General features: G+C 57.5%; 1 protein-coding gene across 5 annotated transcripts in view; it reads right to left on the bottom strand.

The window, feature by feature from the left end:
* Positions 1–301: 301 nt before the first annotated feature.
* PACSIN1 (protein kinase C and casein kinase substrate in neurons 1) overlaps positions 302–12,144 on the bottom strand; it is a 67,200-nt gene continuing 55,357 nt past the window's right edge. For 3 of the 5 annotated variants that reach the window (XM_086371223.1, XM_086371222.1, XM_086371220.1), the window contains exons 2-10: positions 8,750–8,873; positions 7,665–7,821; positions 6,295–6,530; positions 5,742–5,897; positions 5,471–5,646; positions 5,013–5,133; positions 4,782–4,909; positions 3,487–3,674; positions 2,722–3,005 (exon numbers count right to left, since the gene is read on the bottom strand). In XM_086371223.1, the coding sequence (XP_086227349.1) occupies positions 2,896–3,005; positions 3,487–3,674; positions 4,782–4,909; positions 5,013–5,133; positions 5,471–5,646; positions 5,742–5,897; positions 6,295–6,530; positions 7,665–7,821; positions 8,750–8,857 (1,380 nt within the window). In that variant the 5' untranslated portion in view covers positions 8,858–8,873 and the 3' untranslated portion in view covers positions 2,722–2,895. Of the gene's footprint in view, positions 3,006–3,486; positions 3,675–4,781; positions 4,910–5,012; positions 5,134–5,470; positions 5,647–5,741; positions 5,898–6,294; positions 6,531–7,664; positions 7,822–8,749; positions 8,897–12,144 lie in introns of all 5 variants that reach the window. The other 2 variants (XM_086371219.1, XM_086371221.1) reach the window with 2 other exon arrangements.

Raw genomic sequence — 12,144 nt, 5'->3', positions numbered from 1 at the left:
AAAATTGAACCTACTTGGGAGTCAAATTCACCCTTGAACCATAAGTTTGGGACCCCAGATGCCCCAGCTCTCCTGGCCAGTACTCATCACCAGGTGCCCAGGACCCTAAAGGCCACAGTCTTGGCGCCTCAGAGAGCATCTAGGGTGAGCTTCCCTGCATAGACAGGCCCCGGGGCCCCCCACCCTTGGTGCTTCCCCAGGATAGCACCCTGGGGCACCACCTCCCCAATGGACTCCAGCTGTAGAGAACTCACAAGAGCCTGAGACACGCAAGACTCAAAAGGACACATGTCCAGCCAGGTTGACACAGTTCTGGACTTTATCCACAGTTGTACAATCACAACTTATATATATATATATCTGTATTTATACACCTTTAAATTACACAATCATGTACAAAACAGGTGCGTTGCTGAGACCACAGCACTTCTCGGAGTTTCACAAGTGTTGGACTAATGGAGTCAGGAAGCCTGGGGTGGCGGGCGGCGGGGCAGCCCTGGCTCCTTGCAGAGCCGGACCACAGAAATGGGGCTTCACTGGGGACAGAACACAGTACTCGCCGCTGAGCCCCGAGCCCCGCGGGGCGGTCCACGCAGCATCAAGGGGGTTGGTGTGGGGGGGGGCTACAAGAGGCCGTGGGTGTGGGCGCCCACGCTCGGTGTTGAGTGCCCGATGCCAGCACTGACAGGTGGGGCTCAGGGGGATTTCGGGTGGGAGACCCTCCTTCCCTGGGGTCCTGAGGAGCCTGGGGATGAGAGAAAGGGGTCCCCAGTGGGCCCGTGGAGGTGGTTGCTCAGAAGGAAAGGGGTTTCGAGTCCCCGCCCTGGAGCCGGCAGCTGGAGTGTGGAGGGGGATGGGCCTGGGGTCCAGCCAGGGCCACAGCCCCACCTGGGTGCCCGGAGGCCGCGGGCAAGGATAGGGGAGCCCAGGCCCCAGGGTGCAAACGGGCGGGCCTCCTGCTTTGCGAGGACAGAGGCCCCCTACCCCAATTCCTGCCTGGGGGAGAAGCTGAAGAGGCTTCAACTGGGGAGTTTGGAGGCCTGAGGGCTTCTGAAATCTTGCTTCAGGCTCTCAGGGGCCTGGGTCACAGCTCAGGCTGCAGCAGAGGCGCAGAGAGCAGACAGGGACAAGAACAGGGGTGCTGAAGTGGGGGGGTCCTCACAGCCCCAAAGTCCCCTGGCCCCGAGGGAGGCCTGCCCCAGCGCCTCTGCCAGGGTCCTCTGGGCCCACAGGACTAGGCACAGGGCCTGGAGGCTGGGGTCTGGGACCTCCTGAGTGGGCTCTGGGCAAACGCAGCAGGGAGCAAAAGAAGACCAAGGGTGGCAGAGGGGCCGGGGGTCGTGCTGTCGTTACCTGGAGACCAAGCGCCACCAGGGCAGAGTGCGTGGGGTGTCCGCAGCCCCAAGGCTCGGCGCCCTGAGCAGCGGCCTCCCCTGCTGCTGCAGGAAGTCCCAGGGCCTCAGAGATGCCGCTTCCCGTCCTTCCCCGGCCTGGGGGTCCTGGTCTGCCTGGGCGGCTCCCCACTCTATGGGCCAGGCTGGCTGCGCCCTGGTGCGAACACCTGCTAGGCCGGCACGGCCTCCGTCCACCTGCCTCAGCAGACACTGCTGCTCTCGGGAGGCCCTTGGCCCCCTCCCGCCCACGGGAGTCCTTTCCCTGAGACCCAGGCGTGCAGAGATGGGGGCCACCAGCGGGAGGGGCTGCGAGGGGCCAGGGCTGGAGTTGGCGGGGGTGGGGGACAAGAAGAAAGACCCGGTGACGGTGCTGCTCCGGAGGCCAGGGCACCTGCAGACCCAGGCCCTCCCTGCCGGCCGCAGGCGTTCCCCTGCCTGATCCTCTGCGGAGCCTCCTTGGGCAGACCAGAGCAGGGGCGTGGAGGAGGGAGGAGGGAGGCGAGGCCGGTTTAGCCTGGTGGATCTACAGTTTTCGGTGGACTTGGAGAGATGGGAGAGAGAGAGAGAGGGAGGGAGGGCGGGCAAGATGCCCTCCTCCCCAGGAAACGGGAGGAGGCTGCTACTGTTGCTGGCTTTGCCCTGGGCTTTGGGGCCCCCTCCCTGCTGCCTGAGAGCGGGATGGGGCCTCTGCTAGTGACTGGGAGGTGGTGTCTGGCTCTGGGGAAGAGACTGGGCCCAACCTGCCGACAGCTGGAAAAAAGAGCCCCAGTGGGGTCTTATCCCCTCCCCGACCCCATCCCTGTTCACCCCTCCTCCTACACCAGTGGCACTGTCCGCAACTCCAGCTAACGCCTCTGCTTGTCTTGAGGAGTCTAGGGACCCCAGAAACCTCTGTCGGAGAAGAGGGGGGTGACCGTCCCTCCTCCAGCCCCACCAGTCCTCAGGGACGAGGCTAGGAGAAGGGCACTCCCCCAGGCAGAGTGGAAGACTAAAGGGGTGGCCCCCTTCTCGGGGGTCTTCAGAGGAGGCCTCTAAGAGTAGGTGGTGGGAGGGGAGCAGGGTGGGGCATGAGGCAGAGGGCAAGAAAACCAGGCCTGGAGACTAGGGGCAGGCGCTGGCAGCCGGGGCTGGGGATGAGCGTGGCGGGGAGGAAAGGCTGGGGGCACCGAGGATGGAAGGGTCCAGGAGACACCCCTTCGGGTGCAGGAGACTCTTTGGTGGGATCTGAAGAGCAGATGTGATGATGTCGCTGTCGGGCTAAGTTCTAAACCCTCACCTGCCCTGGGGCCATCACCCCAAGTCCCACCACCCTGGCCTCCAGGCAGCCCTGCAAATGCTCCGTCTCTTTATATTTTTTGTTTTGTTCTGTTTTGACTTTTAAAAAAATAAAAGCTTGATCGGAAAATATGTCTGGAACTCTATGGCAGGGGGTGGGGGGGCGGGAGGCGGCAGGGAGGGGGGCGGCGGGTGAGGAGCTTGGGCTGGGGGGGGGGCGGGGCCGCTAGACGGCCTCCACGTAGTTGGCGGGGTAGAGTCCCAGCTGCCCGCTGTCCAGCCGCCCGCGGCACCAACCCTGCTCATCCTCCTCGCCCAGCTTGGTGAGCTCGTCTCCTAGGGAGGGAGAGGACACGGAGGAGCTGACTGACCTGAGCCTGAGTGGGACCTCCACCCCAACCTTCCCCGGAAGCCCTCTGATTAGGCTGGGCCCACCCCAACACCCTCCTCCCCGCATTAGTGCCCGCCCCGGGGACCAGCTCCACCCACACCTCGACATGCAGGTGCGGCCCAGCCACCAGCTAATCTGGGTCTCAGCTCCACCTGGGAGGCCCAGGCCACACCTCCAGCTTCATTTCCCCGCTCCGATCCCTCCCCCGGCCCCCCTTGCCTTCAGGCTCCCCCACAGTCGGCCTTCCGGCCCTCCCTCACCCTATTCTCAGGTCCAGATCCCACCCCTGGCACCCCCTGCCATCCTTAGAGTCCGCCCCGGCTCTCCAGCCCAGGTCTTGCCCTCAGGGCACGGGTCACCCCCAGATCTTGCCCCCTGGGGCACAGGTCACATCCCTGGTCTCGCCCACCGGGCCCGCCCCCTCACCGGCCTTGAAGCTGAGCTCGTCCTGCTCTTGGCCGTCGTAGTCGTAGAGCGCCCGCACGCGCACTCCCTTGGCGTCCTCGTCAAAGGGGTTGGAGCCTCCGTTGGCCTCACTGCCCCCAAACGGGTTCCCGCTCTCATCGTCCGACCACTCGGTGGCGTAAGTCTGGCCCCTGTCGTAGCTGCTAACACTGAGGCGCAGGGACAGGACCCGGCCTGAGCGGCCCCTCACCTGGTCCCTAGGGCTGCCCCCTCCCAACCAGGGTGCTGACCCCAAATCCCACAGAAGCCGGAGCAGACCTTGTAAGAGGGAGCCCTCACTGACGGCTCTTTAAACACACGGGAAGCAGGACTATTAGCATCACTCAGCCCTGGAGTGAGTGGGTGAAGGAGACCCCAGAGAACATCTGACCCCCCATCTGAGAGGGGCAGTACAACCCAGTGACTAAGAGTGAGCATTCCAGTAGGAGGAGCATCATGTTAATTAATGTGCAACACGATAAATCAACACTGCTGCGTGTTATCTATGAACGTTAAGACAGTAAATCCTGAGCTCTCACCGCCAGGAAAACAACTCTTTCCTAATTCCTTAACCTTGAATTTATAGGAGATGATGGATGTTTTACTCAATTTATGGTGGTAATCATTCCTGTCTATAAGTCATGATGTCTGTAAGTCACATCATTATTTTGTACACCTTAAACTTAGTGCTGTATGTCAATCATATCGCATTAAAACTGGAAGAAAAAAAAAGAGATGAGCCAAGCTCATTTTTAGTCACTAAGTCATGCCCAGCTCTTTTGTGACACCATGTACTATAGCCCGTCAGCTTCCTCTGTCCAGGGGATTTCCCAGGCAAGAATACTGGACTGGGATCTTCCCAACCCAGGGATTGAACCTGAGGCTCCTGCCCTGGCAGGTGGACTCCTCACCATTGAGCCACCAGGGAAGCTATATATATAAGTGAGTCAGGATTCTGGAGCCAGACCTCTTGGACAACATATCTTGGCTCTGAGGCTTACGAAACGAGCTGTGTGACCTTGGGCAAGTCACTTACCCTCTCTGGGTATCGGTTTCTCTATCTGTAAAATGGGAATATTCAACGAGATAATTTACGGAAAACAGTTAGCACAGCACCTCGCATTTTGTAGGAGCTCTCACAGACTGGCTGCCTCTATCTCTGAGAGGAGCACAAGGTTGTCCTGATTTAAACCATTTCTTATCTTCTAAGGTAAAACTCAGTGGCCCCAGTGTGGGGGCTCCCCAGGCCCCCAGGAGGCTCCAGAGGAGGCACTCACCTGCCACGGTCCCCAGCCTGAGACGTGGACTCCGCCACGCCAGCAGCATTGGTCAGCGCTGCCCCCTCTGCCTTCTTGGGCTGTTTCTCCTTCTTGGCAGCGGTGTGAGGGAGGTCTGGGTTCCACTCCTGGAGGGCACCAGGGGAGGGGAGCAGTCAGGCTGGGGGGCTGCCCCCAGAGGCTCCTTCCAGCAGTTTGGGATCCCTCTACCCCATCCCCACACATCCTCACCTCAAACTGGGGCCAGTTCATGGGCATGCCAGGGCCACTGGTGCTGCGGAACCATCTGAGGTCGTCCTGGGCATCGGCCCCCCGGATGGCCTGCTCCAGCTCCCGGTACACTTGAACGTAGCTGTGCGTGGAGGGGACGGGCGGTTCAGGGCAAGATGCACCCAAGCTTCAGTGAGGGCCCGTCCAGAGGAGCAGGGTGCCGGCAGCCAGGAATCAGGTGGCTTTCTAAGCGCGATCTCTGAGTGGGCAGCTCCAGGCATGCCCTTCTCCATCCCCATCTTAGCCGCTTGCCCATCCATCCAAGCACCTTTCCTGAGGGCCTGGCTTGCCTCAGCGCTCACCCAGGCAACCACCGGCCCCTGCAGCCCTGCCCTCCCTTCCTGCTACTGGAATGAGGGCCCAGGAAACCCTGCTGCCCACCTCCCCCACCCCGCCCCTGCGCCGCCACCCCCAGCTACCTGCTGCTCTCAGCCAGGTTGAGATGACGTTTGATGTCCAGCAGCACCTCCTTGAGGAAGACCAGCCGCTTTTCCTCAAACTGCTGGCACTGCTCAAACACCTGCTCCATGCCCTCCATGTACTGGGGCGTGGTCTTGCCCACGTCGTCCAGCACCTTCTCATACTTCTCCTGCGTCTACGGGCACCAGGGCAAAAGGGAGTGAGACCCAGGCCTGCAGCTCCCAGCTGCCACCCACTCCAAGGGGCCCCAGACCCCAGCCCAGCCGGAACCTTCTGCACGTCCTGCTTGCACTTGTCCACTTTGTCCTGCAGCTTCTTCTGCTGCTCGGGTGTGACCGACTGCTCCGTCTTGCTGTTCATCTCCCGGGTCACGGCCAGCTTCTCCTCTTTGCAAGCCAGATGGTAGGCCTTCTTGGCTGCCTCTAGCTGTGGGGAGGGAGGCGAGGGGGCAGGGCGCCTACTCGTATGTAGGAGCCGAGATCACTGTCCACCCGTCCCTCCTGTCCGTTCCGCTGGGAGCTGCAAGCATACATTCTCAAAAGGAAGAAGCGGTGCAGGCCCCGGCTCCAGACATTCGGGGGCAGTGCCCACCCACCTGAGTACTGCCGGCCCCCACAGACACCCTCCTGTTAGGCCCTGCAGGGCCGGCCCTATCTGCGGATGCTTCCTCCTGGCAGGCAGTGCTGCTCCCTGTGGGCACAATCCCAGGGGGCAGCACACTGCCTACAGCGTCTGTAGACGCCTTTTCTTGGCTCAGTCTGCCCCCCTGAGCCCTGCCGCCTGGCCTCGCCCCTTCCGTGGCAGCCGCCCGCCCACCAGGCACCTCCTTCATCTTCTTGGCCCAGGGCTTCTGGGCCTTGCGGAAGCCGTCCTCAGCCTCCTTGGTCTCCTTGAAGCCGCCCATGATCTGCTTGTGGTAGGCGTCCTTCTGCCAGTTCTTGACCTTCTCCAGGTCCTCGTTCAGCAGGCTGTTCTTCATCTCCTGGTGCAGCTCGCTCACCTTGTCGGCCTCCGTCATTATGGCGCCCCAGGCCCGCTCCAAGCTGCCATACTGTGGGCCTGAGGAAATGGCCGGGGGGTCACCAGGTCCTTGTCACCCCCTGCCCAGAGGCCTCCTTCACGCCTCCTTTCTCTGAGGCTTTCCCCTTACTTCCCATGGCAGCAGAAACACCCTCCTCTGCTCTCCCTATAGCTTTATCCATCCTCCAGAACAGCCCAAGAAGAGCCACCGCCTCCAGGAAGCCTTCTCTGAACACTCTATCCTCACAGAGCTCTGCCAGCAGCCCTCATAATTCTTCTTATATGTAGCATCTGCCTCTGGGCCTGCTCCCTGTCGCCTCCATTAGCTTGTGAGCCCCATGGGGGACAGCCTGGACCCCATGAGTTCTCACAGGCCAGCTCCTGGTGCTCCAGGAATGTTGATGTAAATGTAAAAGTGAAGAACCAACTGGTGACGTAACAGGAAGCCACTGGAACCAGACAACCCTCAGGATCTGCACCAGGGCAAACAATAGCTATCATAAAATTTGCATATGGGTCACATTAAACGCCCTGAATTTGATAGTTGAACTATGATTACATAAACAAATGTCCTTATTCTTCAGCGATTACATAAACAAATGTTCTTATTCTTCAGCAATAAGGTGAAGGATTTAGGGTGAAGGGGCATGTCTCCAACTTAAATGGCTCAGAAAAGACATGCCTATAAAAGAGAGGGCGTGAGAAAACAAACCCGATAAAATATGAGCTGGTGAGTCTGGGTGAAAGGTAGGTAATTCTCTGTACTATTCTAGAAATTTTTCTCTAAGCTTAAATTATTTCAAAATAAAAGGTTTTATAAGTTCCCTGGTGACCTCGTGGTTAGGATTCCAGGCTTTCACTGCCCCCTGGACCTGGGGTTCAATCCCTGATCAAGGAACTGAGATCCTGCAAGCCCCATGGCACAACCAAAAAAAGTCTTTTTTCCCCTCTAAATTCAATCCAAAATTGCAGAAAGCGGAGTTGATCAGCGACAGGGAGGCCTGGGTAGTTTGGGAGGCGAAGAGTGCGTGTGAGGGGCGGGCGCTGGCAAAGGCCCAGTGATGAGAGGTTGCAGGAGCATCCAGGGGCGGGGTGCTCCCGGGACTGGGCAGTGGAGGGCCGGTTAGCGCCTGGGTGTGCGCCTGGGCCGGGCACGGAGGGGAGAGGCGGCACCTTTCTCGAGGAGCTGGCGCCAGCGCTTGGCCCAGTCGGTGAGCTGCTGCGCGTAGGCCTTCTCGATCTTGGCGCGCTCCTGCACGCAGCTCATCAGGTCGTTGCACAGCCGGTGCCCGTCATCAATGCGCTTCACCGTCCGCTTGTAGTTCCCCACCTGGTGGCGGAGTAGCGAGCACGACTCCCGCGGGGCCCCCAGTGCCCCCGGCCCGGCCGCCAACCGTGGCGGCCGCGTCCTGCGCAGGGGTAGGTGGGGGGCGCCCGCCAGGCCTCCCGGGCCGCCCTGCTCTAACGCCCTGGGGGTCCGAGCCCTCACTCCCCACCGTCTGGACTCTCTCCTTCGTCCCGCTTTAAATAGAATTTCCTCGCTGTCACCAAGTGCGGAAGAATATTTATAATTTGGACTTGGACTCAGATGAATTATTCATTCTGTTCTTGCCACGCAAAATCTATTATATTTATATAGAGTCATATAAGCGTTGAGTTGAGCTGCAGCTTCTTGACATAATATTATGTTTTGTAGACATCTCATTAAACACTTATTAATTTAGGTTTGGCAGTTTGTGGCGCTTTGGTTTTGGCAGTTTGTGACGCTTTGGGTTTTGGAAGCCAATGGAAAATGTCTTTCTGGGTCTCAAATACTTTGGGAGGCTCCAGTAATGCTGGCTCGTCTCCCCTCTTGGCTGTGGGGTCCCCAGAGCTCACAACATGTTGGCAGCAGTGCCCCGCCCCCTGCCCACGGCACAGGGGGTGTGCGGGTGGGGGCCGGGGTGCAGCTGTGAAACCCCAGGAAGCTGTAAAGCGCTCACTTGCCCTTGTGAACTACTAGGAGTCTGATCCAGGGCCCCCAGGGCAGGGTCAGGAGGGCCCTGCTCCACACTGTGAATTCTACAGGGTCTCTGCAGGGGCAGCGGTGGTCTGTAGGGACCACTTCATGGCAACCACCATCTGCTGAACATGGAGGGCTCCTGAGGGGCCCCAAGGGCTTGAGGGTCAAGGGCTGAGGTTGTGGGTGGCTGGAAGCCTGGGTCTCCACGCAGCTAGGCTGTCGGGTACCCGGGACCCATGGAGCACCTAAGACTCACCTCCCAGAAGCTGTCGGTGGTCTCCTCTGGAGCTAGCGAGGCCTCGTCGTAAGAGCCAGACATAGTGCGGGGTGGTGCGGTGGACAGGTGGGTGGTGGCGTTCAGCATGCGGGCTGCTCACGCGCTAGGAGGGCAGGAGAGAGTCCCCTGGAGACAAGGGAAGCATCCCAGGTGCCCCACACCAGGCCCAGGGCCCCAACGGGCTACGGGGACTCCACAGGCATGAGCCTTGAGTTGGCTGGGAGCTTCCTGTCTACAGACTGGCTCCTCATCCCTACGGTAACCCCAATATCCACCAGGTGGCACCCCTCATTCCCACCTCCCAGCTGGTCCCCCACGAGCCCCTCGTGCCATATCCTTCTCCTTCTCCCCTTCCCCCAAGTCCGTCCTCCAGCTCCAGTGTGGGCACCTCCTCTCAGAAGACCACCTCCTCACCAGAACCATGCTGTCCCCAAGGGTTTTGTGCTCCTGGACTCTTACAGATAAAACCTCGGGCCACATAATTGCATATTTGCTTGACATAAATCTGCGGTTTGCTTCATAGACACACACAGCCCCTCAAAGCCAGAAACCACATCTATTTTTGTGCACGTCCTGCACCCCCTCCCCAGGACTGGACACCCTGTTAGGGCCCCCTGGGGCTCAAATGAACCCCAGAAGGCTTCTCAATCTGTCCCCTTGGCATTGCCCACCTGGCACAGCTGAATCCTTGCACTGGGCTCAACAGACCCACCTCAGCTCCCCCTCCCTGCCCTGCCTCGCCATCCCCAATCAATGCAGAACCCCTGGTCTCAGCTCCTAGAATCTCTCTGAACCCCTACCCAGCACTTGGACCCAAGCCCATCACGAAGCCTGGTAGCAGGCCACCTCCCTCCTTGGGCCCAGGCTCAGCACCTCCTCAGTTCTCTGAGCTGCGGGGCTCTTGGAAATGCCCTTCTGGCTGCCCTGGTGCCCAGTCTCAAAGCCTCCATTAGCCACTTACATGTCTCCTAAGAGTCCTAGACATGTGGCTTTGGGCCCACAGGTCAGGCCACTGCAATCTGTGCAAACACTGGGGTGGCTCTGTGTGCCCTGGATCTGTCGGCAGGCATCACGGCTCTCCAATCTAGGCCGTGTATTGCCCCCGGGCCGGGCCAGGCGCTGCCCTACTCCCACCCCTACCCAGCCCATACTGCTACCTCTAACAAGCATGGCTCAGTAGTCAGGAGACAGGACACAGAGAGCCAGGGGCCTGGTCTTCAAAGGGGCAGTGAGTCCAGGATGGGCCTGACCCTGAAATGGAGTAGGACCCTCTGATCCTTGACCCCCATGTCCCCAGTCTGCCTTCTGTCTATGGAAAAACTTCAGTCAACAAATCAGTTTAATCAGAGAAACGAGAAAATGCAGAAACAAAACTAAAAGTCTACAAGACTAAACAAGTCCAACAAGACTAAATAATAATCATTTAGTCTTTAAGCAAAGTCAAAGTCATATAGCTCCTCCTCAAGGGCTATATATAACACTCTGAGCCATATCCTGTGAGCTGTCTTATAGACACTTACTGTAGCCATGACCTGCTGCTGCTGCTAAGTCGCTTCAATCGTGTCCAACTCTGTATGACTCCATAGACGGCAGCCCACCAAGCTCTTCTGTCCCTGGGATTCTCCAGGCAAGAATACTGGAGTGGGTTGCAATTTCTTTCTCCAATGCATGCATGCATGCTAAGTTGCTTCAGTTGTGTCCGACTCTGTGTGACCCTATGGACGGCAGCCCACCAGGCTCCTCTGTCCACAGGATTCTCTAGGCAAGAATACTGGAGTGGGTTGCCATTTCCTTCTCTAAGCCATGACCTAAGCTGCGCAATTCCAAGAGTTGGACTCAAAGAAAAGGGAATAACCTGACCCTGGAACTGAAGATTACTGCTGCTGCTGCTAAGTCGCTTCAGTCATATCCGACTCTGTGCGACCCCATAGATGGCAGCCCACCAGGGAACTGAAAATTAGCTGTACTTAAAACAATCAAGATGACACTGATCAGACCACCACATGACCAACTTCAAGATGACTGTCAGAGCTGACTGTGTTGTTTCTGCAAGTAGCCCCCTCCTTGCACCTATAAAAGCTCTTCCCCACTGATTGTCGGGGGTGAGGAGTCAGCCTTTGGATAGAAGTCTGCCCTCCCTGCCAGTTTGCCGGCTCAGAAATACAGAAAACTTTCCTTTCCACCAGCCTTGCCTCTTTACTGTCTTTAGAGCAGCAAGCAGCCAGACCCCTACATTTGATAACAGTTTTTGGCCCCCAACGTGGGGCCGCTGCGCTCTCACAGTATATAGCTCCCTGGGGTTCTCCCATGACCACACACTGGGGTGGCTGTGAGGAACCCGCTGCTTGTGGCCAGCTGGCCCCAGGAGGTGCGTCTGGAGGGACATTCCTAGCAGCTGCCGAAACCATGTGTTTCGAGGATCTGCCCTATTTCTCCCCTGCTCAGCGCTGGCTGCCAGTGTATGTTTCTCCTGGGTGGAACGGGCATCTAGACCCGCCGACAGGCTCCAAGACTGAGAAGTCCACCAGTGTGCACCCAGGCAAACTTCTCTTTTCAGCTCCAACTGCTATTTGGACATTTTGCCAATTGGTTCTGACACGTGTCTGAGGCTGAGGACAATTTGTGCTGGGAAAGTATTTATTTGGGACTCCATGTCATCCTCTTGGAAGATTTGTGACAGTTCTGTCTTCTGGTGTGTGAGTGCATATTCCGTGTGTGTGAACAGAAAAGTTTTAGCAATGAGGTTACTAAAAGAAAAACATGAAGTTTTTTTGTTCATTTTAATTTGTATTTTTAGGAAAAAGATAAATTTTTTGGCCACACCATGGCATATAGGATCCCAGTTCCCCAATGAGGAATCAAACCTGTGCCCCCTGGAGTGGAAGCACAGAGTCTCAACCACTGGACCACCAGTAAAGTCTCAGAATTTTTCAAGAGACAGGAATACCAGACCACCTTACCTGCCTCCTAGGAAACCTGTATGCAGGTCAAGAAGCAATAGTTAGAACCGGACATGGAACAACAGACTGGTTCCAATTTGGAAAAGGAGTATGTCAAGGCTGTATATTGTCACCCTGTTTATTTAATTTATATGCGGAGTACATCATGAGAAGTGCCAGGCTGCATGAAGCACAAGCTGGAATCAAGATTGCCGGGAGAAATATTAATAACCTCAGACACACAGATGACATCACCCTTATGGCAGAAAGTGAAGAACTAAAGAGCCTCTTGATGAAAGTGAAAGAGGAGAATGAAAAAGTTGGCTTAAAACTCAATATTCAGAAAATTTTATGAAGATCATGGCATCTGGTCCCATCACTTCATGGCAAACAGATGGGGAAACAATGGAAACAGTGGCAGACTTTATTTTCTTG

Source organism: Bos grunniens, chromosome 23 (assembly GCF_055505025.1).
Source record: "Bos grunniens cultivar Pamir isolate PY7600 chromosome 23, Bosgru_T2T1.0, whole genome shotgun sequence".
Taxonomy (NCBI): Eukaryota; Metazoa; Chordata; class Mammalia; order Artiodactyla; family Bovidae; genus Bos; species Bos grunniens.
The sequence above is the reverse complement of the archived record's forward strand: the minus strand, read 5'-3'. Positions and strand labels throughout refer to the sequence as shown.